Below are 26,607 nucleotides of genomic sequence, written 5' to 3' on the forward strand. Positions count from 1 at the left end.
GGTCAGTGTATTTATAGTGGTGAACCAATAACCACCGTTGGAGTAGTGCCATATCTTTAGGGTGTTAACCGTCCCTATTATCTTGGGGAGGTTAAGATATGACTTTACGAAGCGGTTAGAGAGATTTTAGGGGCGGTTACTCATTTGAATGAGTGTTTATCTGCCAGCTAATCTCACGTCCGACTTCTTTATACCAAGTCGTGGTTGATACCGACTACTTACGTGGAGGTCGGTACTTAGCTAGGCTTAGTCCTTCAGATTAGGCCTTTTAGTTGGACCTGGGCCTTTGATATTGGGCCAGGGTATGAACAGTGCCCCTACTTGAGCCCAAAATCTCTTTTAGAGCTTGGGTTCAAGTATTTAACTCGGGTCTGTAGCCGACTTATTTGGAGAGACATGGGTCTCATAAACCGACGTGATTTCGCGACTTTTTGTTTCTGACAGTTACGTCAATTCAAGCGTCGTGTCCGTTAGGGAAGTGTTGAGGGCTTTGGTAACGGTGCAATCTCATTAATGACTGCTCCGCTTTTACCATTATGCCCCTTAGCATGTTTATAAATGCTTTCCCTCTCTTTCGTTTTTCCGTTTCTGCAATCTTTCAAACTTCTTTTTTCCTTGCTCGTGCTGTACTCTTGTGTTCGAAGATTTCCGCTCTCTCCAACCTTCATTTCTTGGATAAAGGTTAGTTTTATTTCTTCCATGTCATGCCTTATGTTTGCATGTTTTGTTTTGTGAGTGGATAGGTTGGCCTGTAGATTCTAGCTTCGTATCTCTCCTCTTTAGGGGCCGTGTTTTTTTATTTTTCTTTTTCTTTTTTCCTTTTGTAGGTTTCTGCCACTTTTCTTTATATATAAAAAATGGCTTCCGTAGACGTTCTTTCTCAGTGGGTTGATGTTACGGTCCTTGGGGAGGAACCGTTGGTCGATGCTGAGTTTATCACTCATCTTCGTACTCATCACAGGCTCTGTACTTCGGAGGAGGACGAGCCAAAATATGAACTGATAATCCCGGGTCCTGAAGACCGGGTCTGTTTTGGGAGAGTTAATGAGGCTGCCCCTCATTTTTTCTTTATGTATGAATGTATGATCACCCGCTTGGGTGTTTTTCTTCCTTTCTCGGATTTCGAGATATCTGTTTTGCACCACTGTAGAGTTGCCCCTACTCAACTTCACCCCAATTCTTGGGGTTTTTTGAAGATCTATCAGTTTATTAGCCACGCTCTGGACTTTCCGACCTCTTTGAGGATTTTCTTCTTTCTCTTTCATATGACTAAGCCCTTTAGTGGGCTAAACAACAAACAGCAGTGGGTATCCTTCCGAGCCATACAAGGTCGGAGGATTTTCACCCTTTTTGACGAATCTTTTCATGACTTCAAAAACTATTTTTTCAAAGTACAAGCTGTAGAGGGTCACCACCCCTTTTTCCTGGATGAGCACTCTTCCCCCCGCTTCCCCCTTTATTGGCTGGAGGCCTCCCCTTGCGAGAAGTATGGTCTAGATGATCTAGACGAGGTGGAGGCGGCCATTGTGGGGTTTTTCCGAGAAGCGTGGGGGAGGGCCCCATACTTGGATACTAGGAAAATCCTCCAGGGAACACCGACTTTTGTTCAATCTCAATTAGGTAGTGCATGCATTCCTGATTTCCGAGTTGTTTCTACCGACTTGAATGTTGCCGACTTATAACTGTTAGTTGTTTTTGTTGTAGATATGGCAAGGAAGAATGCTCAGGAGGCTTACCAAAGGGTCCAGGAGGCTAAAGCGAAGTCCCGGGCTAGGTCCGGGGGTGCCAAAGCAGTCATCTCTCCTCCTCCTCCTCCTCCTCCTCCTAGGAATGTGGGCACTCCCTCTCAACCCATTGTCATTTCTTCCTCAAGTTTGTCTCGACCACCCCCTTCTGCCCAAATTCTCTCCGACCCAGAGAAGAAGAGGCGCAAGACTTCGGAGTCTGGCTCTTCTTTGGATGGTGGGGTTAAGGCGGATGCTCTTGCATTCGTCCGAAAGAACATCTATCCTTATATAAGCATGGATGATGTTTCTGTTCGGAACCACCTCACCGCTCTGGCCGAGGAGAGTTTTAGGGCGGCGGGTGTTTGTGGCAAACTTTTGGACATTTTTGAGAAGACTCCCCTCAGCTCTTTGGGGGCATCCTCGAAGGTTGAGGAGTTGGAGGGGAGGCTTCTTATTTATGAAAAACATGAGAAGGAGTTGAAGGAGGAGAGGGATAAATTGAGGAAGGAGAGGGATCACCTTAAGGAGGAGGAGGGTAAGCTGCGGGCTCAATGTACTTTGGAGGCAAATTTGAGAAAAACAGCACAAGACAGCTACCACAGTTTATTTCAAGATATTGTGGCTGTGAGGAAGGACTTGATGAATTCTCGGAACGCATACGCCGAGTTGGAGGACTCTATTGCTGATGGGGCCGAGGAGTCTTGGAGAATTTTCCTGGAACAAGTCAGAGTCATCGCTCCCGACTTGGATCTTTCTCCTTTACATCCCGACAAGGTAGTTATTGATGGCGCCATCGTTGATCCTCCTGTCCCCGAGGTTGTTTCTGAGTCGGATCTGAAGACTCGGGGGCAGAGGATTATTGAGTCTCCTCCTCGTTCTAAAAATGCTCCGGGTTCTTCCTCCGTTCCTCCGACTGGTCCTGGTGGCGCCCCTCCTGAGTCTGGCGGTGGTGATCTCTCTACTCCCTTGAAAAGATAACTTTGTTTTTTATGGCTATATGGGGGCTCGGCCTGTGAGTCCCCCCTTTTTTAAACTTATTCATTGTTGGTGGTTGTGTGAACAATTTCCCTTTGGCCTTTTAAGGCCGTAAACAAAATATTCTGATCTGTGCCCTTCTTTGGATAAGGGTTTTTAAACAAAAGTGAATGCCCTTTTTTGGATAAGGGTTTTTAAACAAAAGTGAATGCCCTTTTTTGGATAAGGGTTTAAGTTACCTTGTGCGTGTATGCTTTTTTGATATTTCGAAGAACCCTTTTTTCTGAAAACCTTCTTCTTGGCTTGTCTTGCTTTTTCGAGCCCTTTAGCTTGAGGGCTTTTTACGCAACCTTCGATCCTAGGTTTTTCAATCTCTTTTGTTATCCTTTATACTCAACTTTGCTTTAGTGAGTTTTTATGGCTTAGGTTATTTTTGTGATGCGTTTTTCATCTACTTGGAGTGTTTCCGAGTTTGTCTACTCGGGTTCTTATCTCGACTTACGAGTCGGACTGTTCCCGAGTTTGTTACGATCAACTTATACAACCTCTTTACACCGACTTGTGCCTCGTCGTTTTATCCTGACGATCATCTTAGGTCGGTTCATGGGATTTTCACGTTTTGTCGAGCTTAAGTCGGTGCGTTTCATAGAAAGACTTAGAAAAAATAAAGAAAGATATTGTAAGAGATATTGTAAATGAAAAAGATCTTTATTAATTGGGAAGGTACCTTTTTGCTACTAAGGGTCTTGATAGCCTATTTCCCTTAGCCTCTACTGTGATGCCTCGTTAAAAACCCTTCTCCAGAAAAAACCCTTTTTGGGAAAAAATCATGAAGTTGGGAAAAGAGTACATCAGGGAGTAAAGTTCGCTTTTAGCTGTAGTACCTTTTCATATTACAAGCATGCCACGACCTTGGTAGCTCTGTGCCATTCAGGTCGGTTACTTTATAATAACCTTTCCCTAATACTTCCTTGATTTTGTATGGCCCCTTCCAATTTGCGGCGAGCTTTCCTTCTCCTGATTTGTTGACTCCAATGTCGTTTCTGATTAAGACCAAGTCATCTAGGGCAAATGTTCTTCGAATGACTTTCTTGTTGTATCTAGTAGTCATCCTTTGCTTTAATGCCGCTTCCCTTATTTGGGCATCTTCTCGGACTTCGGGGAGCAAGTCGAGCTCCTCTTTGTGCCCCTGTATATTTCCGACCTCGTCATGGAGAATTACCCTTGGGCTTTGCTCATTGATTTCTATTGGAATCATGGCTTCTACGCCGTAGACTAGTCGGAAGGGTGTTTCTCCTGTGGCGGATTGGGGGGTTGTCCTATAAGCCCATAGCACCTGAGGGAGCTCTTCAGCCCATGCTCCCTTTGCTTCCTGTAATCTCTTCTTTAATCCTGCCAGTATGACCTTGTTGGCTGCCTCGGCTTGCCCATTCGCTTGTGGGTGTTCCACCGAGGTGAACTGATGTTTTATTTTCATACTGGCTACTAGACTTCTGAAAGTGGCGTCGGTAAATTGGGTTCCATTATCTGTAGTGATGGAATAAGGTATTCCATACCTTGTGATGATGTTTTTGTAAAGGAACCTGCGACTTCTTTGAGCGGTGATAGTAGCTAATGGTTCTGCTTCTATCCACTTTGTGAAGTAGTCTATTCCCACAATCAAGTATTTGACTTGTCCTGGTGCTTGGGGAAAAGGACCTAACAAATCCATTCCCCATTTTGCAAAGGGCCAGGGAGAAGTGATACTGATGAGCTCTTCTGGTGGAGCTACGTGGAAATTTGCGTGCATCTGACATGGTTGGCACTTTTTCACAAAGTCTGTGGCATCTCTTTGCAAGGTCGGCCAATAGAATCCTGCTCGGATTACTTTCCTGGCCAGTGATCTTGCTCCGAGATGGTTTCCGCAGATCCCACTATGTACTTCCTCCAACACCTCGGCGGTTCTTGAGGTCGGTACGCACTTTAACAATGGTGTTGATATTCCTCTTCTGTAGAGGACATTTCTTACCAAAGTGTAATGTTGTGCTTCCTTTCGGATTTTTTTAGCTTCTTTTTCCTCTTTAGGGAGGATGTCGAATTTCAGGTATTCGACTAAGGGATTCATCCATCCGAGGTTTAATCCGACTACCTCAAGTGTCTCTTGTCTATCTTCTGTTTTGGATACCGAGGGTTCTTGGAGGGTTTCTTGAATCAGGCTTTTGTTGTTTCCTCCTGGTTTGGTACTTGCTAACTTGGATAGGGCATCCGCTCGGCTATTTAGATTCCGAGTTATGTGTTTAACCTCGGTTTCCACAAAGTGCCCAAGGTGCTCCAAGGTTTTTTCTAAGTACCTTTTCATATTGGGGTCCTTTGCCTGATACTCTCCGCTTATTTGGGAGGTCACCACCTGTGAGTCGCTGTATATCATCACCTTTGTGGCGCCAACTTCTTCTGCTAACTTTAATCCGGCGATCAAGGCTTCATATTCTGCCTGATTGTTGGAAGCCGGAAATTCAAATTTTAAGGAGACCTCTATCTGGGTTCCTTTTCCATCTACCAATATTATGCCTGCGCCGCTCCCTGTCTTATTAGAGTATCCGTCTACATAGAGTTCCCATGCAGTCGGCTTTTCCTCTTGTTCTCCTGCATATTCTGCAACGAAGTCGGCGAGGCATTGGGCTTTAATTGCTGTCCGAGTTTCATATCTCAAATCAAACTCGGAGAGCTCTATCGCCCACTGAACCATTCTCCCTGCAACATCCGTCCTTTGGAGGATTTGCTTCATGGGTTGGTTTGTGCGGACTCTTATTGCATGAGCCTGGAAGTAAGGTCGTAACCTTCGTGAGGCTATCACTAAGGAGTAGACAAACTTTTCTAGTTTGTGATACCTTAGCTCAGGGCCTTGTAGGACCTTACTGATGAAGTAGACCGGGTGTTGCCCGACCTCATCTTCACTTATCAGGGCTGACGAGACAGCCCTGTTTGCCACGGATAAGTATAGGACGAGGTCTTTTCCCGGTATTGGTCGGGTCAAGATAGGAGGTTGGCTTAAGAACTTTTTGAACTCTCGGAACGCCTCCTCGCATTCCGGAGTCCATTCGAATTGGCATCCCTTCCTTAATAAGGAAAATAGCGGAAGGGATTTTAGTGCCGATCCTGCCAAAAACCTGGAAAGGGCTGCAAGTCGGCCATTGAGCTGTTGAACCTTTCTCAAACAAGTCGGGCTTTTCATTTCTAGGATGGCTCTGCACTTGTCGGGATTGGCCTCGATCCCTCTTTGTGTTAGCATGAATCCTAGAAATTTTCCTGCTTCCACCGCGAAGGCGCATTTTGCGGGATTTAGTCTCATCCCATGCAACCTTATAGTGTTGAAGACTTGTGAGAGGTCGGATAAGAGGTCAACTTCTTGCTTGGTTTTTACTAACATGTCGTCGACGTATACTTCCATTAGACTCCCTAGGTGGGGGGAAAACACTTTATTCATCAGCCTTTGATACGTGGCTCCTGCATTCTTTAGTCCGAATGGCATGACCACGTAGCAATAGTTGGCTTTAGGTGTGATGAATGATGTTTTCTCCTGGTCGGGTTCATACATCGGGATTTGGTTATATCCCGAGTAGGCGTCCATGAATGATAAGTATTGGTACCCCGAGCTGGAGTCCATCAGGGTATCAATACTCGGTAGGGGATAAGGGTCCTTAGGACATGCCTTATTCAAGTCGGTATAGTCGACGCACATTCTCCATTTACCATTCTGTTTTTTGACTAGCACTACATTGGCTAGCCATGTTGGGTATTTGACCTCTCTAATAAAACCAGCTTCCAGGAGCGCCTGTACTTGCTCTTCTACTATTAAGGCTTGTTCCGGGCCGAGCTTGCGTCTTCTTTGTTGTACAGGTCGGGACCCTGGGTAAACCGAGAGCTTGTGGGACATGAGCTCGGGATCAATCCCGGGCATGTCGGAAGCCTTCCATGCGAAGAGGTCAGAATTAGCTCTCAGGAGTTCACCCAACCTTTGTTTTAGGGTTTTCCCTAGGTTGGCTCCTATGTAAGTGTTTTTTCCTTCCTCCTCACCGACTTGCATCTCCTCGGTTTTTCCTCCCGGCTGGGGTCGTAGCTCTTCTCTGGTCCTTGTGCCGCCTAGCTCTATGGTGTGGACTTCTTTGCCCTTTCCTCTCAGATTTAGGCTTTCGTTGTAGCACTTTCTCGCCAATTTTTGATCTCCCCTCACCGTTGCTATTCCTCCTGGAGTCGGGAATTTCATGCAAAGGTGGGGAGTGGATACCACTGCTCCAAGGCGATTAAGGGTAGTCCTGCCGATTAAGGCATTGTAGGCTGACCCTTCATCGATGACTATTAAGTCTATGCTCAGAGTCCTTGATTTCTCCCCTCTTCCAAAAGTGGTGTGAAGGGGCAAGAATCCCAGTGGTTTTATCGGCGTATCGCCCAATCCATATAGGGTGTCGGGGTAGGCTCTCAACTCTTTTTCATCTAACCCTAGCTTGTCGAAGGCGGGCTTGAAGAGGATGTCCGCCGAGCTTCCTTGGTCTACTAGGGTTCTGTGGAGATGGGCGTTGGCTAGGATCATAGTTATCACCACGGGATCATCATGCCCGGGGATTATTCCTTGCCCATCTTCTTTTGTGAATGAGATAGTGGGGAGGTCGGGTGACTCTTCTCCGACCTGATATACTCTTTTGAGATGTCTTTTGCGAGAAGATTTGGTGATTCCACCTCCCGCAAATCCTCCCGAGATCATATGGATATGTCTCTCTGGGGTTTGTGGTGGTGGATCTCTTCTATCCATATCATCTCGCTTTCTCTTTCCGTGACTGTCCGACCTTTCCATGAGATATCTATCAAGCCGACCTTCTCTGGCCAGCTTTTCTATCACATTCTTAAGGTCGTAACAGTCATTAGTGGAGTGACCATATATCTTATGGTACTCGCAGTAATCGCCGCGGCTTCCCCCTTTTTTATTTTTAATAGGTCTAGGGGGTGGCAGCCTTTCAGTGTGGCAAATCTCTCTGTATACATCCACTATAGAAGTTTTTAGAGGAGTATAAGAGTGATATTTCCTGGGCCTCTCGAGACCGAGTTCTTCCTTTCTCTTGACTTCCCTTTCCTTCTCCTTAGATGAAGGAGGGGGTCCAGGTCGCCAACTCAGGTCCCTTAGTTTTGCATTCTCTTCCATATTGATGTACTTTTCAGCCCTTTCTTGTACATCACTTAGAGAAACGGGGTGTCTTTTAGATATGGACTGTGAGAAGGGACCTTCTCTAAGTCCATTGACTAACCCCATTATGACTGCCTCTGTGGGCAGATCTTGGATCTCTAAACATGCTTTGTTAAACCTTTCCATGTAGGCTCGTAGAGATTCTCCGACCTCCTGTTTTATTCCCAGGAGGCTCGGTGCATGTTTTACCTTATCTTTCTGAATTGAGAACCTCATCAAGAACTTCCTTGAGAGGTCTTCAAAGCTAGTGATGGATCTCGGGGGAAGGCTGTCGAACCACTTCATCGCTGCTTTCGATAAAGTGGTCGGGAAAGCTTTGCATCTCGTAGCGTCGGAGGCATCGGCTAGATACATCCGACTTTTGAAGTTGCTTAGATGATGCTTTGGATCCGTGGTCCCATCATAGAGGTCCATATCAGGGCTTTTGAAGTTCCTCGGAACTTTTGCCCTCATTATGTCCTCGCTGAAAGGATCTTCTCCGCCCGAGAGTTGATCTTCTTGTTCGTCGCGGGAGTTGTGACCCTTGAGGGAGGATTCCAGCTGTAAGAGTTTTCTTTCTAACTCTTTTCGCCGCTCCATCTCCTCTTTGAGATACCTTTCAGTTTCCTTCTGTTTCTCCCGCTCTTGCTCCAATTGTTCCAGGCGGCTATGGACTAATCCCATTAATTCAGCTACGTGGGATGGTCCGCCTTTTTCTGATTCACGCCCATCTGAGGAATTTACCTTCGGATTCTTCACTCCGGAGGTACCCTCTCTGTGTTGGTTGTTATCTTCCTGGTGTTGGGCCAGGTCTTCATTGTCATTACCCATGTCTAGATTCTCTTGTTCAGAATCTGTTTCCACATGGCCTTCTTCGTGGGATCTATCCGCCATCGATGGATGATCTCTCGGGTCCCCGGCAACGGCGCCAATGTTACGGTGGGTAACCGGAGATTAAATAGATGGATGGCGTTTGGGGGCCCAAGTGTATGAAGGAGGAGAACTCCGGATGGATCTGCAACTCGGGAGGCTCCGTCCGACTTGTGCTCGCGAGTAAATGGGGGGTGGTACCTGCAAAGACACTCCGATGCCTAAGTTAGCAAGAGTGTGAGCATGTCTAGAGAGTATTGGACTTAGAGATACCTGAGGGGGTCAGTGTATTTATAGTGGTGAACCAATAACCACCGTTGGAGTAGTGCCATATCTTTAGGGTGTTAACCGTCCCTATTATCTTGGGGAGGTTAAGATATGGCTTTACGAAGCGGTTAGAGAGATTTTAGGGGCGGTTACTCATTTGAATGAGTGTTTATCTGCCAGCTAATCTCACGTCCGACTTCTTTATACCAAGTCGTGGTTGATACCGACTACTTACGTGGAGGTCGGTACTTAGCTAGGCTTAATCCTTCAGATTAGGCCTTTTAGTTGGACCTGGGCCTTTGATATTGGGCCAGGGTATGAACAAATAATTTCTTTCATAGCACAACCAGCAATGTGCCATGGAGAAGATAAGCGTTCCTGTTTAATATTAAATTTATTATATTATTATATTAAAATTAAATTTATATAATTAAATTTACGTATAAAATTATTCTACAGTATTAAAATTAATTTTTTATTATAATTATATTAACATCAACATAATTTTTATTGAACTGTTAAATTTATTAATTATTATATTAGAATTAAAATTATATAATTAAATTTACATATAAAATTATTTTATAATAATAAAATTAATTTTTTTATTATAATTATATTAATATCAACATAATTTCTATTGAACTGTCATATTATAATTTTTGCGCCATAATTATTTATTAAAAGAAGTGGAGATGGAACCAATATTTTTCTATAATGAAAAATGACATAAGAAATTACATGGGTGATGTTTTATGGGGAGTTTGTCAAGATAGGCACAATATAGAAACTAAAAAAAGACGGTCCGTAATTAATATTTGTAAATTTACAAATAAATGACTTAATTAATGAAGTAAAGCCGACAACAAGGTAGAGTACAAAGGAGTACATGTGATATTTGCCACTATAAGACATTGTCCTTCACTAATTCAATGTTCATCACATAAATTTTTCTTTAATAAAATTCTTGATGATTCTTATTTATTTAATTACTTTTAAAATATATAGTTCATTAAATTTCTTTTTATTTGGTTTATTTTTTAACTATTCATTTTATTATCTAAAAAAATAAATTCTTATTCACTTGATTGTTATTATTTTATGTTAAGTATAAAAAATTATTTTATTATAGGAAATTGCATACAATACACTTTATGGGGTGCTTGTCAAAGTAAGCACAATATAAAACCTTTAAAAAAGAAGATAGGTAAGAGTATTTGTTAATTTATAAATAAATAATTTGATTGATGTAGTCAAATTAAATAAGTATTATATGTTTTGATAACTTTATTTTATGAAAGGAATGAAAACAATATGTAAAAAACTAGTTAAGAAAAAGAAAACATATAGATTTAGGGTTAAAAATTATTCAATCATTTATAATCGAAATGAGATTAAAGAATATATTAAAAAAGGGAGGAGTATTTAGTTCTAGAACGTTATATAATGTGGAGTACAAAGGAGTACGTGTCATTTTCTTACACTTTGTTTGAATGTAAAATGAAAAAATATGAGAAAAGAAAATATAAGAAAAGAAAATGAGAAGAAAAAAATAAAAAAGTTAATTTTTTTATATTGTTTTGATGAAAAAAAATATATGAAAAAAAAGTAAGAAGAATTTTTTTTGTTTAAATAAAAAAATAAAAAAAATTATAACCAAGTAAAAATATATTAATATTTTTATTTATATTATATATAAATTATAATATACTAATATATTTAAATTATTTTTTAATAAAAAAATGTTCCTAATTATATTTTAGCATTTTAATGTATTATTATTATAAATAATAATATTTTTTAATTTATTTTTTTATTTTTTATTAAATATTATAAATTTTGTTTTTAATTTTAATAACGAATATATTAGTAATTTTATTTTTATTTTGAAACTTTCAGCAGTTTTCTTTGCAAGTTAGGAAAGAAAACTTGGACGTGGTCCTAGGCCAATGTTTTTTTTTTTTCATCTAATTTCTATGCTGATCCAATTAAGAGAAAATTTTATTTTTCATCATTTTTTTTAATTTTCTTTTCTTTTAATTTTCATCGATCCAAACATAATGTTAAAGTATATTTGGTTTAACCTCTTTTATTTGTTTAATAATTTTAATTAATATATCCGTCAAAAAAACTATAAAAACTATTGAAGAACGAGAAGAAGAAAGACCGATTATATAAAAATTATTAATAAGGACTTGCAAACTATTAACTAAATAAAGGAGTACTTATCTTTTATATATTAGACAAACAATTACATATTAGATTTTATTCCACCTAATTGTACGATTGAATTTTTGTTGGGTCCGGACTTGGGTCCTTACTTATCTTTATTATTATTTCATTTTGTAATATAATGCATCTTTCTGCCAATAAAATAAAATAAAATAATTAAAAGAAAAAACTAAAGAATACAAGAGAGAAGTACTTATGTTTCAAGAATTGAGAAACCAAATACCAAGGAGAGAGATTAACAAGCCAAGAATCTTTTAAAGGAGAGCACTTCGAAAAAATATTTAAAAATATTTACATGTATTATAATATTATTGGACATTTTTATTAAATTAATTAATAATTTAATTTTTAATAAATTATAATAAAATTAGTTTATTATAACAACAATAATAAATTCATCGTCCGTACTATAATTATTAGGCCTAATTTGATCCAATCGATTTATACAATCTAAACCGAATCATATTTAAATTTTTTGATAAAAAGATAAATATATCCTGATTTTTGTTTTTTAAAAAAAAAATCCAGTAAGTTGTATAAATTGATCGGTTCGACCGAATTGATAACAATTAGATTTATTGTTAGAGAAATTCTCCATATACAAGCATTTTTTTATACAAGTCTTTACAAGTTATTATATTAACGCGCTTGAACGTTACTGCACGTTCTTCTTCCTCTTCTTCTTCTTCTTTTCTTTCATTTCTTGCTTTTTCTTTCTCCTTCTTCAACCGTCACTGCACAATTTTACTGCACCGTCTTCTTCTTCTTGCTGCACATTCTTCTTCCTCTTCCTCCTCTTCTTCTTCTTCTTTTCTTTCGTTTTTTGCCTTCTCTTTCTCCTTCTTCATTTACGTGCTTTTCTCTTTGTTTTCTTTTTTCGTTATTCTTGATTTTCATTATTTTTTGATATCAAAAATCATTTTTGAAGAAGAAGCAGCAGAATATGAGGATGAGAAAGAGAAAGAGTTCTGAATTATGCATATGGTGTCCTTTGGGTGTATTTCTGTAATTGTTTGGGTGTATTTCTGAAGTTTCATTATTTTTAAAACGATTTCAAAGCTTGATTTCAGAAACCATGAAAATCGAAAAAAAAGAAGCAAGAATACCAGTAATAAAAGTAAAACAACTAATGAAAAGGCAAAGAGAATAACGAAGAAATATCGTTTGGGTGTATTTCTGTAATGGTTTGGGTGTATTTCTATAATTGTTTGGGTGTATTTATGAAGTTCTATTATTTTCAAAACGATTTCAAAGTTTAATTTCAGAAACCATGAAAATCGAAAAAAAAAGAAGCAAGAATACCAGTAATAAATGCAAGTAAAACAACTAATGAAAAGGCAAAGAGAATAATGAAGAAATATCGTTTGGGTGTATTTTTATAATCGTTTGGGTGTATTTCTGTAATCGTTTAGGTGTATTTCTGAAGTTCCATTATCTTCAAAATGATTTTAAAGCTTGATTTCAGAAACCATGAAAATCGAAAAAAAACGAAGGAAGAATACCAGTAATAAACGCAAGTAAAACAACTAATGAAAAGGCAAAGAGAATAACGAAGAAATACATGGAGGAAGAAGAAGAGGAAGAGGAAGAGGAAGAGGAAGAAGAAGATGAGTTGTTCATAATTCACGGTGAGTGAAGAGGAAGAGGAAGAGGAAGAGGAAGAAGAGGAGGAGTCGTTCATAATTCACGGTGAGTGTAGCACTTTGGAAACTGAATAACGCATTAAAAGACTCTAATGTGTAGCAACTTGTAAAACTTATAAGTCAAAAAGACTTGTATGTATAGCAAGCCTCTTATTGTTATTGTTATAAAAAATTGATTTTATTATAGTTTATTAAGAAGTTCAAAAATAAGCAATTCATTAATATGTCCAATAATAATAATAATACCATACATAAATATCTTTAAAAAAGACATTGTGAGCGTCTTTATGGAGCATCCTCCGTCTTTTAAAGCCAACCCACTATATTTTGTCGGAGTTATCAATACCCTCCAAGAAATTATCTAATCAATATCTTACAATAGCTGATTGTTCTTTCAAAAACTATTATTTAGTCCCTTTGAAATAGAAATTGACTGAACTAGAAAATTTCAGTATTTTTTATCACTATACAATAATGCTACTCCTATTTTCGATGTTATTGTGCTTCAAGTGATATTTTAGTGTTAGCTGGTTTTAATTTTATCCAATGTTATTACGATTATGCAATTTTCATCAATCAATTTTGCCCATTTTTTTATTCCAAATTATCAAATTCAATTGGTTAAGCTATAAAGCAAATGTTACATAATTTTTTACTGTAAATAGCTTCTCGTTGATAATTTTTTGTTTTTGGTTAATTTTATATCTATATGCAAAAGTGAGAATTATATAAACACAACAAAGTGCGTGGAGTGTGGACTGTGGACCAAAAATTCAAATACCTAAGTCTGCATAAACTGCATTATAATCAGCAAAACTACAAAAACTTTGTCTGATTGTCTCCCCCTGCTGTTTTTCTTTATGGTGGGGGCAAAGTGGTTAATCACAAGTTCAACCTACAAGGACTTTAAGTACTCTTGTCACAAATACATTTATTTAGCATTTGAAAAAGGCTTTCATGGTTAATAGTCTATTCTTGTGAATAACTATTTCAGCAATCCTTACATTGCTCTTGTTCAAAGGTCAGTGTTGGCAATATAGCTGTAGCCTCACCTTCAATAACAAGCAGTTCACCATTCTTGAGGCACCTTGTTTTGAACTTTGCACTGAATCGCATTCACAAAGTTACTCCGTGTTCAAAAAGAAAAGGAAGAAACATCAATGTCAAGACGAAACTTACAGATATCGGTTTTTATTTTCTCTCAGATGTGTTGCTTCTACTTCACCAGTAATGTGGTCTCCAATATACACAGGGAACTTAAAATTCAAGCTTTGAGAGACATAAACAGCTCCAGGCTACAATCAACCAATTATGTTATAATAATGAAAGTTACCAAGAAAGCTATGAAAAGAAAAATTCTTCAAATAAATTTCTTCTCTGACAAAATTTCCTTTTCAAATAAATAACACATACACACACTTAATTAGAAGGCTTTCATCAAGTTGGTGCCACAATTCACAAAATCATTGAAAAATTTTGGGAATGACATCGTTTACCTGAGATGAAAATAGAGTCCTTCATAATACCTAATCCACCAGACATAAAGGCTTATATCCAAGCATGCATAGAATCCACGATGATACCTAAAAGACTATTTGTGTTTATTTCATGTTCCTTTTACCTATTAATAGCTAGAGAATGGTTATTACTTATGTTGAAGTTTGCTGAAACCAAACTATACTTCTGTTACTTCTCATCCCACTCTAAGCAATATCATATCATAGCCTAATTCATCCGTTTTAGTCACTCGAATTTTGTTACCAAGATCGTTAACTAACACATTTCCATATATCGATACCACAAATCAAAATAGAGATTAGGATGGGATTTACAAAATGTGACGAGATGATGCGAGGAAAGAGAGAAGCAACGAGCATCCCATGGACGAGAGGACCTTCGAATCCGACATCTCTGGCAGCCACAGGATCAGTATGCAAAGGATTAGAATCATGGCTGACTTTAGAGTATTGAATGACATCTTCCTCGGTAAAACGTCTTGATTGTCCTAGGATATCACCAGGCCTAAGCACTTGAGGAGTTGTTGCGGACGAAAACTGTCTCAGACTCGGAGTCTTGCTGGAAATTAAACTCCTAATGGGGAACATTCTTGAAAGGATTCAGCTCAAACAAAACAAAGCTCCAACCTTTCCTATACTGATCGGAAATCAAGCAAAGTGCAAGTTAATACAATCACAACTAACAACTAGATAAATTAAGCCACATAGTTACATACTCTTAATTATTTAGCAAATGCATTTTAGTTTTAAACTTGAAAGGCACTGATGCTGGAATGAAGGACAATGTGAAATGCAGCAAGCAGCATACAATTTTATCATCACTTCAAAAGTTTCACCCTAAGCAAATAATAATGAATTCTTGGGGGCATTGCAATTATCATTGAAACATTTGAACAAACAGGTGAGCTGCATAGCAAATATAACCATATGAAATAAGAAAGATTGAACTTCCAATAAATAAATCAATGACGAAACATGGAACTACTGAGAAAACGATTTGAACGTACGAAATTGGTTCACATGAAATGTGAAATAGTTCTTCGTTAATGACTTGATGAACGGTTCCGAATATCAGATGCTATAATATCCAAGCTCTCAATTCTCACCAAAAAATATAAGATATTCTGTCCCGATAAATCTCTTTTTCCTCTAAGCATTTTTATTACCTTAATGTATACCACAAACGTGTTTTTTTAATCCTTTTTTTTTACCCGTGTATACATATTGTTGAAAGAATGAAATCAACAATAATCGTTACTAATTGTTGGAAATTTGTGACAAGTCTAAATACTGTCGAAAAAGAAAAACAACAAACTTTTAAGCACGAGTTAAGAAGCATTAAGTTGCCATGTCACCAAGACAAGAGTTACGTTGTACTCATTTTACATCTATTCTTATACTAAGTTGACTAATAAATTTATTAGGCTAATTACTTTCATCCCAAAATTAAAACACTAAAACGGACGATTTTAAAACTCAAATTTCAAACCACCCATGCCGCCATGCCATAATCAACAAACCCCAAAGGAAACCAAATCAGAAAATCATGAAACTCGGATATATTTATAGTTGGCGACTAAAGAGTAAAGGACCATACAGATCTAACTTGAAATATATATATATACCTTATATTCTTATAAAAAGCGTTCTACATCTAATCATCCAACTCGACTCAAAAAATAGCTAATAAACATAGCACATGAAGGCGATTAGATGAAACTTAGTCAGATGGATAACTTCATATATTAACTAAAAGCTACCATAGAATAGGAAAGACAAAACACATGTGAAAGCATATCTAAAATGCATCCACAGGTATTTAGTCTTTTACCCATATTATATGGCAATCAAGTCATTAGGTCTACGACATGGTTTTGATTGTATCCACAAAAGCCAAAGCTTATAAGTCTAAAAAACCAACATGTAAATTAAAATTATCCCTTGTTTTCTCTAAAGAGGCATCACCAACAGAGAGGCTTCTCTAACAAAAGAACATGGAGTTACAAACACTGTCCTGCAATTTGGGCAACTGAGGGACAGGAACAGCTCCAGCAGCAGTGAGTCCACCATGGCTTGATGAGGTCTCAGATTTGTCCTCAAATTTCATGAACTGTCCCATCTGAGTTGCAGCCAGGTGAGCATAGCATATTGGAGCAACTGAAGAGAAACATAGGTTATTATGAATTAGAACCTTGTCCACTGTATCTATAATGTTAAAATATATTTCCCAAGGTTTTCAAAGTCCGAAATTAAATCATGAACAATCACGAAATTGTTTGGGTCAACAAACTCTAAACTCTATTTAGGTTGACTCATGAGTTTTGGAAAGGATTAAAAAGAAATGAGTAGAACATACCAACAGAGATGGCAGTGGTACTCCTCTGATACCTGTGTCATACAACAAATTTCATTCATAAGATATATCACAAAATTATCTATCATGATTAGTAAGAGTCTAAAAGTTGATTAGGTTGGGACCAAATTTCCACTTACACATAGGAAAGAGAATGAACAAGTTCCTGAAGATCATCTGGAGAGAAACCAATCTCATCTAACAGCACATGGTAGTGAGTAGGCCTGGTAGTACCCTGAGAGGGTGTTTTTAAAAAAGTTAAAAATGGGGTGTAATCATTTACAAACGTTTATGTTTAAAATGTCAGACTTAACTAGAGCATCATCAGAATGTACAAAACACAGACCAATTTGACTTTCACTAAAGAACTAGAAGATAAAAGTCAAAATAGAAGGAAGCATGACAAACAAAGGTAATAATGTGAAAACATTGATACAGCCTTCCACAAATTACTGGATGAACCCACATGACATGCATTGCAAACAGAGAGAATTTAATTTAGATTCAGTATCATTAGGAGATGGCTCAAGAAAAGCAAATACTCACAATCATTCCAGCATGGGCACACATGTAAAAATCATAGTTCCGAGGGTGACAAATTTTGTTATCAATAACCGTTCCTGCAAAACCAAAAAAGATTAGCGGAATTAAAAGAAAATATGAAACCCACAAACTAATTACCAGGAGGAACATTGTCAGGTGATCCCGGCTGGAAAAACTTGGTATGGTGATTCTTCTGAGCAACCATCACCAAAAACTTGGGATCCCAGTTCTCATCCAAAAATTTGCAGGCCTAAAATTTTAAAATGTGGATACTCCTTAAAGATTAAGGTTTATGGTTATTAGAATTCACAATGAATAAGCTTAGAAGAAAACCTGAATGATTTGATCAAGTTCTTTGTTCAAGACTTGATTGAATTGAGACTCGCTAACACCATCCCTACATAAAACAGATAAAATAACATCTACAACCATGAATGTCTAATTCTAGAAATTACAACAGCCTGAGCCAGCAAAAGATGCAAAATGAAAATAAATGATAGGAACTAGAAAATAATATATGGTTCATAGCAGAAAACTTCTGAAAGAAGAATACCTGAATATAATTATATTATCAGGTTTCCTCTTTCCGGAACTTGAATAGAAGTCAATGAGAAGTTCCCTGAAAATAATAAAATAAATCAATCAGGTACTCAATTTACAGAATACATGAACATGCATGGAAAAACTGAATTGTATGGAAGTATCTATCAGGACAAGACTAAAATTAAATAAATAAAAAAAAACCTGATTATTCCTTCATCATCTTTATCAGATACTTTCTTAAATAAATTGTCAATCATTTCGACCTTGGGAGACTGTGTTCGAACACATGCCCTGTACTTAGATATCAGTGGCCATTGTCTAGAGCTCACCACCTGCATATTTAACACAGTAAGAATGAGAGCAGACAACCAAATTATTAAAACAGCCTTTAAAATGATTAAAAAATATATCCCAAAAAAAATACACAGAAAAACATCAACCATTTACCGCAGCAATTGATGGAATATCAGATTGCCCTGGGGAGCCGTGGGACACATCCATGCCAAGAATGAGTGTAGGAGCTTTTGAAACAATAGGAATAGAAGGGGAGTGCTCCACACCTAGCAAAGAATTCAACCCACCAAGCTGCAAAAGGAAAGGAAAGGGAGGAAAACTCCAGGTAAGCATAAGACAAAAGACATGTATAAATAAATTAGATACACTAGGCAAGACACATATAATACCAGATAATAAGAAAATAATAAAAGGAGGCAAGCCAAAGAAATCATGTACCTTTGCATTTATTTTCAACAAAACATTGGTCAAATACTGATCATTGACCCTTGTTGGAGCAATGCACTGGGTAACGATTCCAAAGTCAGCAAGGTTCTTCTTCTTCCAAGGACCTGGATGCACAATTATTTTACTTTAATAAGATGTCCAACTAATTTTCTCAATAAGGAACTTTATCAGTTACCGCAAGAATATACAGCAAGCTTATAATTTAAAAGTTATAAGTACTTGAAACCACTAACCATAAAGATCAGAGTTTTTCCGCTCTGGAAGAAGACAAAGCAGGAACTGAGGAGCCCCAGGAAGTCTAGACTGAATCAATTCAAACATTTTCTCCACCCTGACAAGCGGAGGAGCACGTCTGTTACTATTTTGTTCTTCAAATACATCAAAAGGCTGATCAATTATCTGTCAAAATCAAACAAGACAACGAACGATGTCAGCAACCCTTTTGGGCATCACCTAGCTCAATATAGAGTAAAGAAACTCACAATTCCTTTCATTCCTCCACATTTAATCAGGTCCCTGATAAGTCCATTCACATCACAGCGAGCAGAGAAGTTAACAACTGCCCACCTCTCAATCTTTGTTGGTTGGACAATTTTCTGGAGAAACAACAAGTCATCATACCACAAAATCAGTGTCCATTTGACTGTTTTGAACTACATAGAAGGTAGCTAAGGATAGTACAGAATTACAAAATAAGAAGTACCTTATTGTTAAAATTCCACCTTCCGTTCCTAGGATTGAAGTCTTCTCCATTCCCAAATTTCAGCTATACATATAATAATATTGAATAATCAGTCAGGAACAATGTTGTAAAAACCAAACTATGTATTAATTACCGAATGGGATAAAACCATTTATTGAAACAAAGAATGGCCGAGTTATATCTCTCTAGTCTCTATAAACAGCTAAAACCAAACAATAAAGATACATAGAGTACAATTTTATCAGGCAATGTCAAAAACAAACCTCAGGCCAAAGACAAAAAGAAATGGGTTATCATACAAATCTATTTTAGCAAATGCTGAGAGCAACAAATGGAATTAGAACAGAAACACAATGCAGCTATTTTTCCAGGCAATTGCATTCAAGTTATATAACACTAACCTAAATCCGGGAAAAATTTCATAAAACTTCACCATGCCTTATAATCACATAAACAATGTTTAAAAATGCGTTGTAAAATTGAAAATTGACATGCGTAAAGACCACAATGGTACAACATTGTGCTGAAGATACAAACAACCATATGTGCAGTTAACATCAAATTTCTAATAAAAGAAAACAAAAATAATTTCTCAAATTAATTAGCAGCTGTAAGTTAGCCTCATGAAAAGGGGTAAGTGCCATAAGAAGCAAAAAGATTACAAAATAATACCCTTGGAGCTTGCAAAACACGTCCTTCAACTGGAGTGAAACTATTGTTTATTTGAATACCACAGCTACGCAACATGGGTTCAGAAGCATAGTTGCTGGTTTTGAGGGCCTGGAATAAAAAGATGAGAGCCCTTTAGAAAGACATTTAAATTTGAATCATGTTGCTACAATAAATCAGTGAGACTTACATCATTCAACACCCTCATCCTCTCCTGCGGTTTTTGCCTGGATTTCTCGACCAGAGAAGCCCTTTGAAGTGTTGACAGTGCTTTCGTGTACCGTTGCAGGGATACCAAATCGCAAAGCTAACGCCGCCAAAAAAAAGGCAAGGAAAAATGGTTAAACCTGAACTTAAAATAAGTGAGTTGCCTTTGATTTTCAGTATCTATAAGGATAAATTACTTATTGATAAGCGGCATCTCAAAAGAAAATCTGTAATCTTTTTTACCTCAAGGGGGAAATATGTTGGACGTTTCGGCTTTCCCACATTGATACAAGGAAGATCACCAGAGTAGCGGAGCTCTATATTGCGTTGTTTAACAAAATAGTCATATACAGTCACTTCCGTAGTATCTTCACCATCTGCTCCACCTCTGGTCTTTAGAGTAAAACTATAATGCCCACATGATTAAAAGTTTCACTTACAATGGAAAAAGCAATTCATTAACTCCCAAATAGTTGTGCATATAGTGGGAGTGGGTTAACCATAAAAATGGTATTTCACATAAAAAAAAAACATGTAAAAATAATATAATACGTCTGCTCTTTGCATGGGAGTTCACTGAGACCAGTAATCTTGAACTCCTGATTGGAGGGACTAGTTCTAATCCTCAGATTTTTAAGTGTCCTCTTGGCCTATTAGTGAAAAATAAATAGTCAGATTAACCGATTTATAGGTAAATCAGTCACAATATGTAAATGTTCACGGGATGCAGTTACCTTTGCCCAGTCAAGCGAATAGGGATCTCTCACATTCTGATTGGCAATTAAAAAGTCCACCACAGGCCCAGGAGTAATAATCATGGTAGTTGAAACATCTACAGTTGGGATAAAGCCCAAATATTAAGCCAAAAATGTTCAGGTGATAATATGGAGTAGAATAGATAGATTATACCTATATTGAGTGACAGGCCACTCTGAGTGGTTCTAAAACTTGAATGGAAGCCTCGGCAACCGAGAACCCCCCCTCCTACATCAGCAAAATTCTTTGGATCATTGTGGAAATAGGATTGGCGCACAAGCAAGCATCCTCTGCAATATTGGCATCATGAAGCATCATACAAAAGAAATATAAATTTTGCACTGTTGTCAACCAAATTAAACAGAAAAAGAGAACAAAGAAAAACTACAAATAGTATAAAATACGCACTGCTTGGCAGCATGTTGCCTCAGGATGATATCAAGAACTCTGATGGCTTCTTGATAATTCTCAGTTTCTTCCCCGCGTAAAGCATTGGAAATGGCTTTCATTGGAATTTTGGCGGCAAAGCTAATCTCAACTTTGAAAGTTTTGGCACGGTATGGGCGCCTCACTCTCTTCCTATCACCTTCGTTGGGACTTCCATGACCTTCAGGGCTGCAGTTTCCATTGTTTCTATAGAAGGGATAAAATTAAAAACATGTAAATTATATTGCTGAAACAACATGAAAAACAAGGAGAATTAACCAATCACAATCACATGCAATCCAACCTGTTTGAGGTAACATCCTCAAGAACAACAGTAAACTCAAGCTTGTTTCGAGCTAGAGATCCAACAGTGAACAAAGTTTTTTCACCATCATAGGCGAAGTCCTTCCCATTCAACTCCGAGTCATAAGTTTCCTTAACTTTGTCTATCACTTTCCTTCCAGCACCCTTTCCTTCCACAGGGCGACCATCTTCATAAGAAAGAGCCACCTGTACATATGCATAGCAAAGCATGTCAAGTTAGAGTGCAAAATAAGCAAGCAATATTATAACCAGCAGGATAGGAAAATAGAGAGTTAACCCAGTGAGACACAAGGCCACCACCATTAAGAGCCAATACCCTACTGGACCACTAGGCATCCTACACCTAACAACTGCAACCAATGCAAAGAAGTCCAGGATAAAACCTATATATCAGGTCAATTCCATTCAAACAATATCAATTTTCTGAGAATACATAAAACATAAAGTTCAATCCAAGCTCCATATAACAACTCAACAACAACATTGAGTCATTACTGTAACGGCACTTCACAGGCAATAGTGTAAATATATGCTATGAGCCTCAATCATTTTAGGTGTAACATGCACAGGTGTGTAAATTAAAAAATCATAAAATATATAACATGATAACCTCTGCCTACATTACCCTTCACTAGCTCGCACCTTAAGAGACCTAACAAATTGATTTACATTTGGTCACTAATATAATCGAGTATATAATTAGAAATAGAAAATAATTATAATTATAATAATAAAGCGATATAAACTACAATTGAAATACATACACTATACTGGTAGAATTCCCCTTCAGTGTTGTTTACATTCACTTTGAAGTGGTTGGTCAACAGACTCAGCTTCTGACCCTTTGAAGCTAGACCGCGCCTGGCTATTGGCACCCGGGTTTTCTTCGGTGGCTCAGGAGGAAGCTCCTCCTCTGCTTTGGCAGGCACAACATCTGGTGGGACGGGTGGTGGTGGCGGCAGAGAATCCTCGTGGTCATTTCCATTTGAGCCGAACAAATCCATTTCCTGTACATAATCACACAATTATGTGAGTATCATTATAATTTCACCGTCAAATTAAATAGTAATAAGTTTACTAGTATGTATAGATAAAATAAACAAATATAAAATAACATGAAAATCACATAGAACATAAATATGCATGTTTAAGAATAGTAGCAGATCAAACAAGCATTTCTAGGGAAGATAAACCTGATTTAACTAAAAGATTAAGTGTAATGGTCATCTACTGGCTCTGCATGCAACTCTTAGTAATGGTACTCATAACTATACAACATCATCATTATCAGCATTACGGTATAACTGCGTTCTCACAACACGTTTCAATAATATAAAATACAAAATATAAGATAAAATTATAACTAAAATTCAATATATATTTTTCTCTGGACTCCTTTTTTTAGAGAATAAAAACGTGCGAAGAAAACCTACATGCAATGTGAAAAGCGCAAAAAAGAATACGCATAAAAGTTATGCGGCTATAAAAAATGATAAATAAGTAAATAAACCACAGAAAATAAAAACAAAGTTCATCTCTGACAGCAACATAACAAATCCATGAAGCTAGAAGCAAAAAATCCTCCGAAAAGGAAAGGTAAACAAATAGAAAACCACAAAAAAAAAAAAAAGGCTGAGTGTGTGAGTGAACACTGAACACATTAACCAAAAATAGGTTCCCCACTCAAAAATGAAAAAAAGAAATTATAAACAACTGTTAAAAAATCAAAAACAAAAAAGTCTAGTGAAAACAAAGAAAAAACCCAAGGCAGAGTGAAATTTTGAGCCAAAAAACGCTTCACTACATAACAGAGAACAAAACAAATTTGAACCACAAAGACACACAGAACTCACACATAAACAGTGAACATAAAAAAATCCTAGAAGATCAACCTCTAAAACGTACAACATAAAGTCACATTACATAAATTCATCACTTGACTCAAAAACTAAAGTAAACAAACCTATAAATCGCCACCAAAATTCAAAATCAACAACAAAAAAGTAAGAAGAACTCAAAATTAAAGCGCAAATTTCAGTGACGAAGCTGAAAATGAGAGAAGAAAACACACGGAAGAAGGTTCTTCTTCTCCGTCAGGCTCACCTCAGTGAGTAACAAACCCTAGAAACGAACGAGAGAGAAGAAATGGAAGAGTTTGTTGGTGGTTTTGGTTTTTGAGGGTACAGTGTGTGATGTGTGAAATGGCGTCAACACCAACAACGCTCTTTCGCTCTTATACTAAAGTGTGAGGAGTGACTCGGTGAAGTGAGTGATATCAGCTACGATGAGCTAAGTCTGAGGGTTCTGTACGGTGGGGTTGGAAATGATGTGGTGCGTTGGATCTCGCTTGGTTGTGATGAAGCGTTGAGATCAAATCAGATGTGTGACGTGGCGTTCTGTTAGATTTGGTGGAGAAGAACCGTGGAAAGCGTGAGGACGGTTTTAGGATTCGGGGTGGCAGAGAGAGAGGGAGGAGAGGACGAGAATGACGGACTTCCGAGAGAGGAAATGGTTATTACGTTTATTGGGACCCACTCCTATTGTTTCATTAAAATACCAAAATACCCCCAAGATTTTGCTTGTATTAACTTAGAGAAATTGGATATATCATAAATTTAAATGATAAAATTGTAATTTAACAGAAGAATTTAATTTTGATGGATTATTTTAAAGGGTATTATATGGTCATTTACTCATTTTATGGTCATTTAATTGTATTTATGTGTTTGAATAATTTTAAGTTATAAGTTTAAATACATAAATTTTTATAAAATAATAAAAATTAATCTAAATCAGTCTAAAATTATTTTATTTTATATTTATTAATTATTTATGAAATAAATAGATAATATTAGATGTAATAAGTATATAATTTTAGATATCAAATATATAAAATTGTAAATATTAATTTAAATAAAGTAATTTTAAATTATTGTTTTTCTAATATTATTGGTTTAAAAAGTAATTATTTTTATTGATATAATAATATGAGTTTTTTGTTTTGGTGTCATAATAATATGAGATTGATTGTATGGATAAAATTCTTTTATATTGATAATAAATAGAAATATTTTGAATTGATTGATTTAATTAAGATATTAGTTTAATTTTGATGATAGTATAATTTAATTATTTTTATTTTATTAGATAATTATTTTTGTAGTCAATATAAAAAAAATATTTTTATTTATGTGATATTACATAATTAATGTATGTGTAAAACTATGTTATATAATACATTAAAATTAAATTCTTGTGATATATAAAAATATGTTGAAGGTTAAATTGATTTTTTTTTTAGCTACTTTAGTTTCGTGACTAAAATAACTACAAATAAACTAAAATTCTTCTATAACTATCAAAAATTAGGTTTGTGCGGTGAGTTTAACCACACAATGACAAAATTTGTTTTTGATAAAAAAAAATTATTTATCCTGTCAAAAAAACAGATGTTTTACTATATTTCTTTTTTTTAATTAAAAACTAGAATTAATATTTTTAAAATTGGCATTCTATTTGTGTTAAGCTTTTTTAATTTTTTTAATAGATGATTGGCTACAAAAGGATTTTTTTTAATATTCAAAGAATATTGTGTAAGGGTTTGTTTGGGTGAGCTTTTAAGAAAATATCTTTTTTTGAGTTATTTTTTTAAAAAGATCTTATAGAGAAGTAAAAGTAATTTTATGTTTGGATATCTTATGTAAAAAGGTCTTTTTATATATCAATTATGTTTGGGTATAATAATATAAAAGTACTTTTTTTTAAGGAAAAAAGATCTTTTAAAAAAAATATGTAAATTACAGCTTCTCAAAAAAGATTTTTTTTTTTAATTTTACTAGTGCTTTTACTTTTACTATTAGAAATTTGCCAAGCACGTTAAAAAATAAAAAAATATCTTTTTTCATTGAAATAATATCTTTTTTTAACAAAATAATGGCGCCCAAACATGCACTAACACTCTAGAATACAAAGTTTTACGCTTAAGCCGTAAAATATAGATGGTATGGTATTACAACCTCTAAAATAATATATATATATATATATATATAATGAAAAGGAGATATATGCTAGGAGCTTTCAAAAATGATAAAAAAAATTGCTGAAGTAAAAGAGGGGTGAAAAAAGATCAAGGGGCCTCCAGTCTGGCCTGTGTTTAGCCTGACATGGCCTGTTATAAAAGAGGTATAGGCTCAAACTCTTTTAAAAACCTTAATATATTAATAGACTAGGTCCAAGCTCACTAATTAGTCTTATTGGTCTGTCAGGCCTGTCTGGACCTGTTAAAACATAAGTAAATATATAAATAATTTTTTATTATTAACAAAATTATGAGATATTTTAAATTTGTTATATTTCATTATAAATATTTTTGTATATTTTAAATACTTTAAAAGATTAAAAATTTGTATAAATATTAAATATGACACATTACATATAAATATTTTTATTAAAAATGATTTTTTAAATAATAGTTTTATTTTTGTTAAAAAAAATATCAGGCCTTTTAACAGGCTTCAGGCCATGCCTAGTACTTTATAAAGAGCCTAAAGCAGGCTGCAGGCCAAGCTCAGGCCAATTAACTATATGACAGGCCAGGCCTGTTAAGAGCAAAGCTTGGCCTGACCTGGCCTGTTTCCACCCCTAAGCGCAACGTTCAAAAACGAGATTACTTGCGTTCTAAGAAATCTAAAGTTTATAGGTGTAAATCAACAGAAAGTGAGATTAGAGAGTCAATGATACAGAATAGCTAGCTCCTAACTTATCCTGCGAAGCCAAAATACAAAGATAAAATCTTAACTCTCCTTAAACCTCTAAGAGAAACAAAAAAAAAACAAGTTATTCTGAGAGAAAGCTAAGTGTATATATATAAAAAAACTAAATAACAAAAGAACCCAGGCACCACTCCGCTTCAGAAGT

The 26,607-nt window shown here is 36.4% G+C and overlaps 2 protein-coding genes across 4 annotated transcripts; both read right to left on the minus strand.

The window, feature by feature from the left end:
* Positions 1-13,680: 13,680 nt before the first annotated feature.
* Positions 13,681-15,977, minus strand: LOC112702165 (3-hydroxyacyl-[acyl-carrier-protein] dehydratase, mitochondrial). 2 transcript variants are annotated; one of them, XM_025753089.3, is made up of 4 exons: positions 15,433-15,977; positions 14,741-15,062; positions 14,088-14,203; positions 13,681-14,013 (listed from the first exon to the last, which is right to left on the minus strand). In XM_025753089.3, the coding sequence occupies exons 2-4, from the start codon at positions 15,011-15,013 to the stop codon at positions 13,899-13,901; spliced, it is 504 nt and encodes a 167-aa protein (XP_025608874.1). In that variant the 5' UTR covers positions 15,014-15,062; positions 15,433-15,977; the 3' UTR covers positions 13,681-13,898. The 2 variants fall into 2 exon arrangements, with proteins under 2 accessions (XP_025608874.1, XP_025608875.1); XM_025753090.3 differs by having other exon boundaries at positions 14,741-15,057; positions 15,433-15,963.
* A 157-nt stretch (positions 15,978-16,134) lies between these two features.
* Positions 16,135-24,213, minus strand: LOC112702164 (protein argonaute 4). Of its 2 annotated transcripts, none has more exons than XM_025753087.3 (23): positions 23,794-24,213; positions 22,455-22,697; positions 21,671-21,876; positions 21,349-21,573; positions 21,094-21,230; positions 20,919-21,016; positions 20,737-20,834; positions 20,428-20,590; positions 20,168-20,284; positions 19,981-20,088; positions 19,309-19,371; positions 19,088-19,201; positions 18,839-19,004; positions 18,597-18,709; positions 18,312-18,449; positions 18,066-18,196; positions 17,875-17,940; positions 17,655-17,718; positions 17,460-17,571; positions 17,325-17,398; positions 16,919-17,013; positions 16,782-16,813; positions 16,135-16,582 (listed from the first exon to the last, which is right to left on the minus strand). In XM_025753087.3, the coding sequence occupies exons 2-23, from the start codon at positions 22,692-22,694 to the stop codon at positions 16,407-16,409; spliced, it is 2,736 nt and encodes a 911-aa protein (XP_025608872.1). In that variant the 5' UTR covers positions 22,695-22,697; positions 23,794-24,213; the 3' UTR covers positions 16,135-16,406. The 2 variants fall into 2 exon arrangements, with proteins under 2 accessions (XP_025608872.1, XP_025608873.1); XM_025753088.3 differs by having other exon boundaries at positions 23,762-24,171.
* Between the last annotated feature and the right edge of the window lie 2,394 nt (positions 24,214-26,607).

Source organism: Arachis hypogaea, chromosome 7 (assembly GCF_003086295.3).
Source record: "Arachis hypogaea cultivar Tifrunner chromosome 7, arahy.Tifrunner.gnm2.J5K5, whole genome shotgun sequence".
In the NCBI taxonomy this organism is placed as follows: Eukaryota; Viridiplantae; Streptophyta; class Magnoliopsida; order Fabales; family Fabaceae; genus Arachis; species Arachis hypogaea.

Coding starts and splice junctions, on each gene's coding strand:
- LOC112702165 (XM_025753089.3), bottom strand. CDS start 15,013: ATGTTCCCCATTAGGAGTTTAATTTCCAGCAAGACTCCGAGTCTGAGA. Junction 14,204..14,740: donor GCATCATCTCGTCACATTTT/GTAAATCCCATC, acceptor GGTTGATTGTAG/CCTGGAGCTGTTTATGTCTC. Junction 14,014..14,087: donor GAAAATAAAAACCGATATCT/GTAAGTTTCGTC, acceptor AATGCGATTCAG/TGCAAAGTTCAAAACAAGGT.
- LOC112702164 (XM_025753087.3), bottom strand. CDS start 22,694: ATGGATTTGTTCGGCTCAAATGGAAATGACCACGAGGATTCTCTGCCG. Junction 20,285..20,427: donor CAACATATTTCCCCCTTGAG/GTAAAAAAGATT, acceptor TGGCGGCGTTAG/CTTTGCGATTTGGTATCCCT. Junction 17,719..17,874: donor GATAATATAATTATATTCAG/GTATTCTTCTTT, acceptor TGTTTTATGTAG/GGATGGTGTTAGCGAGTCTC.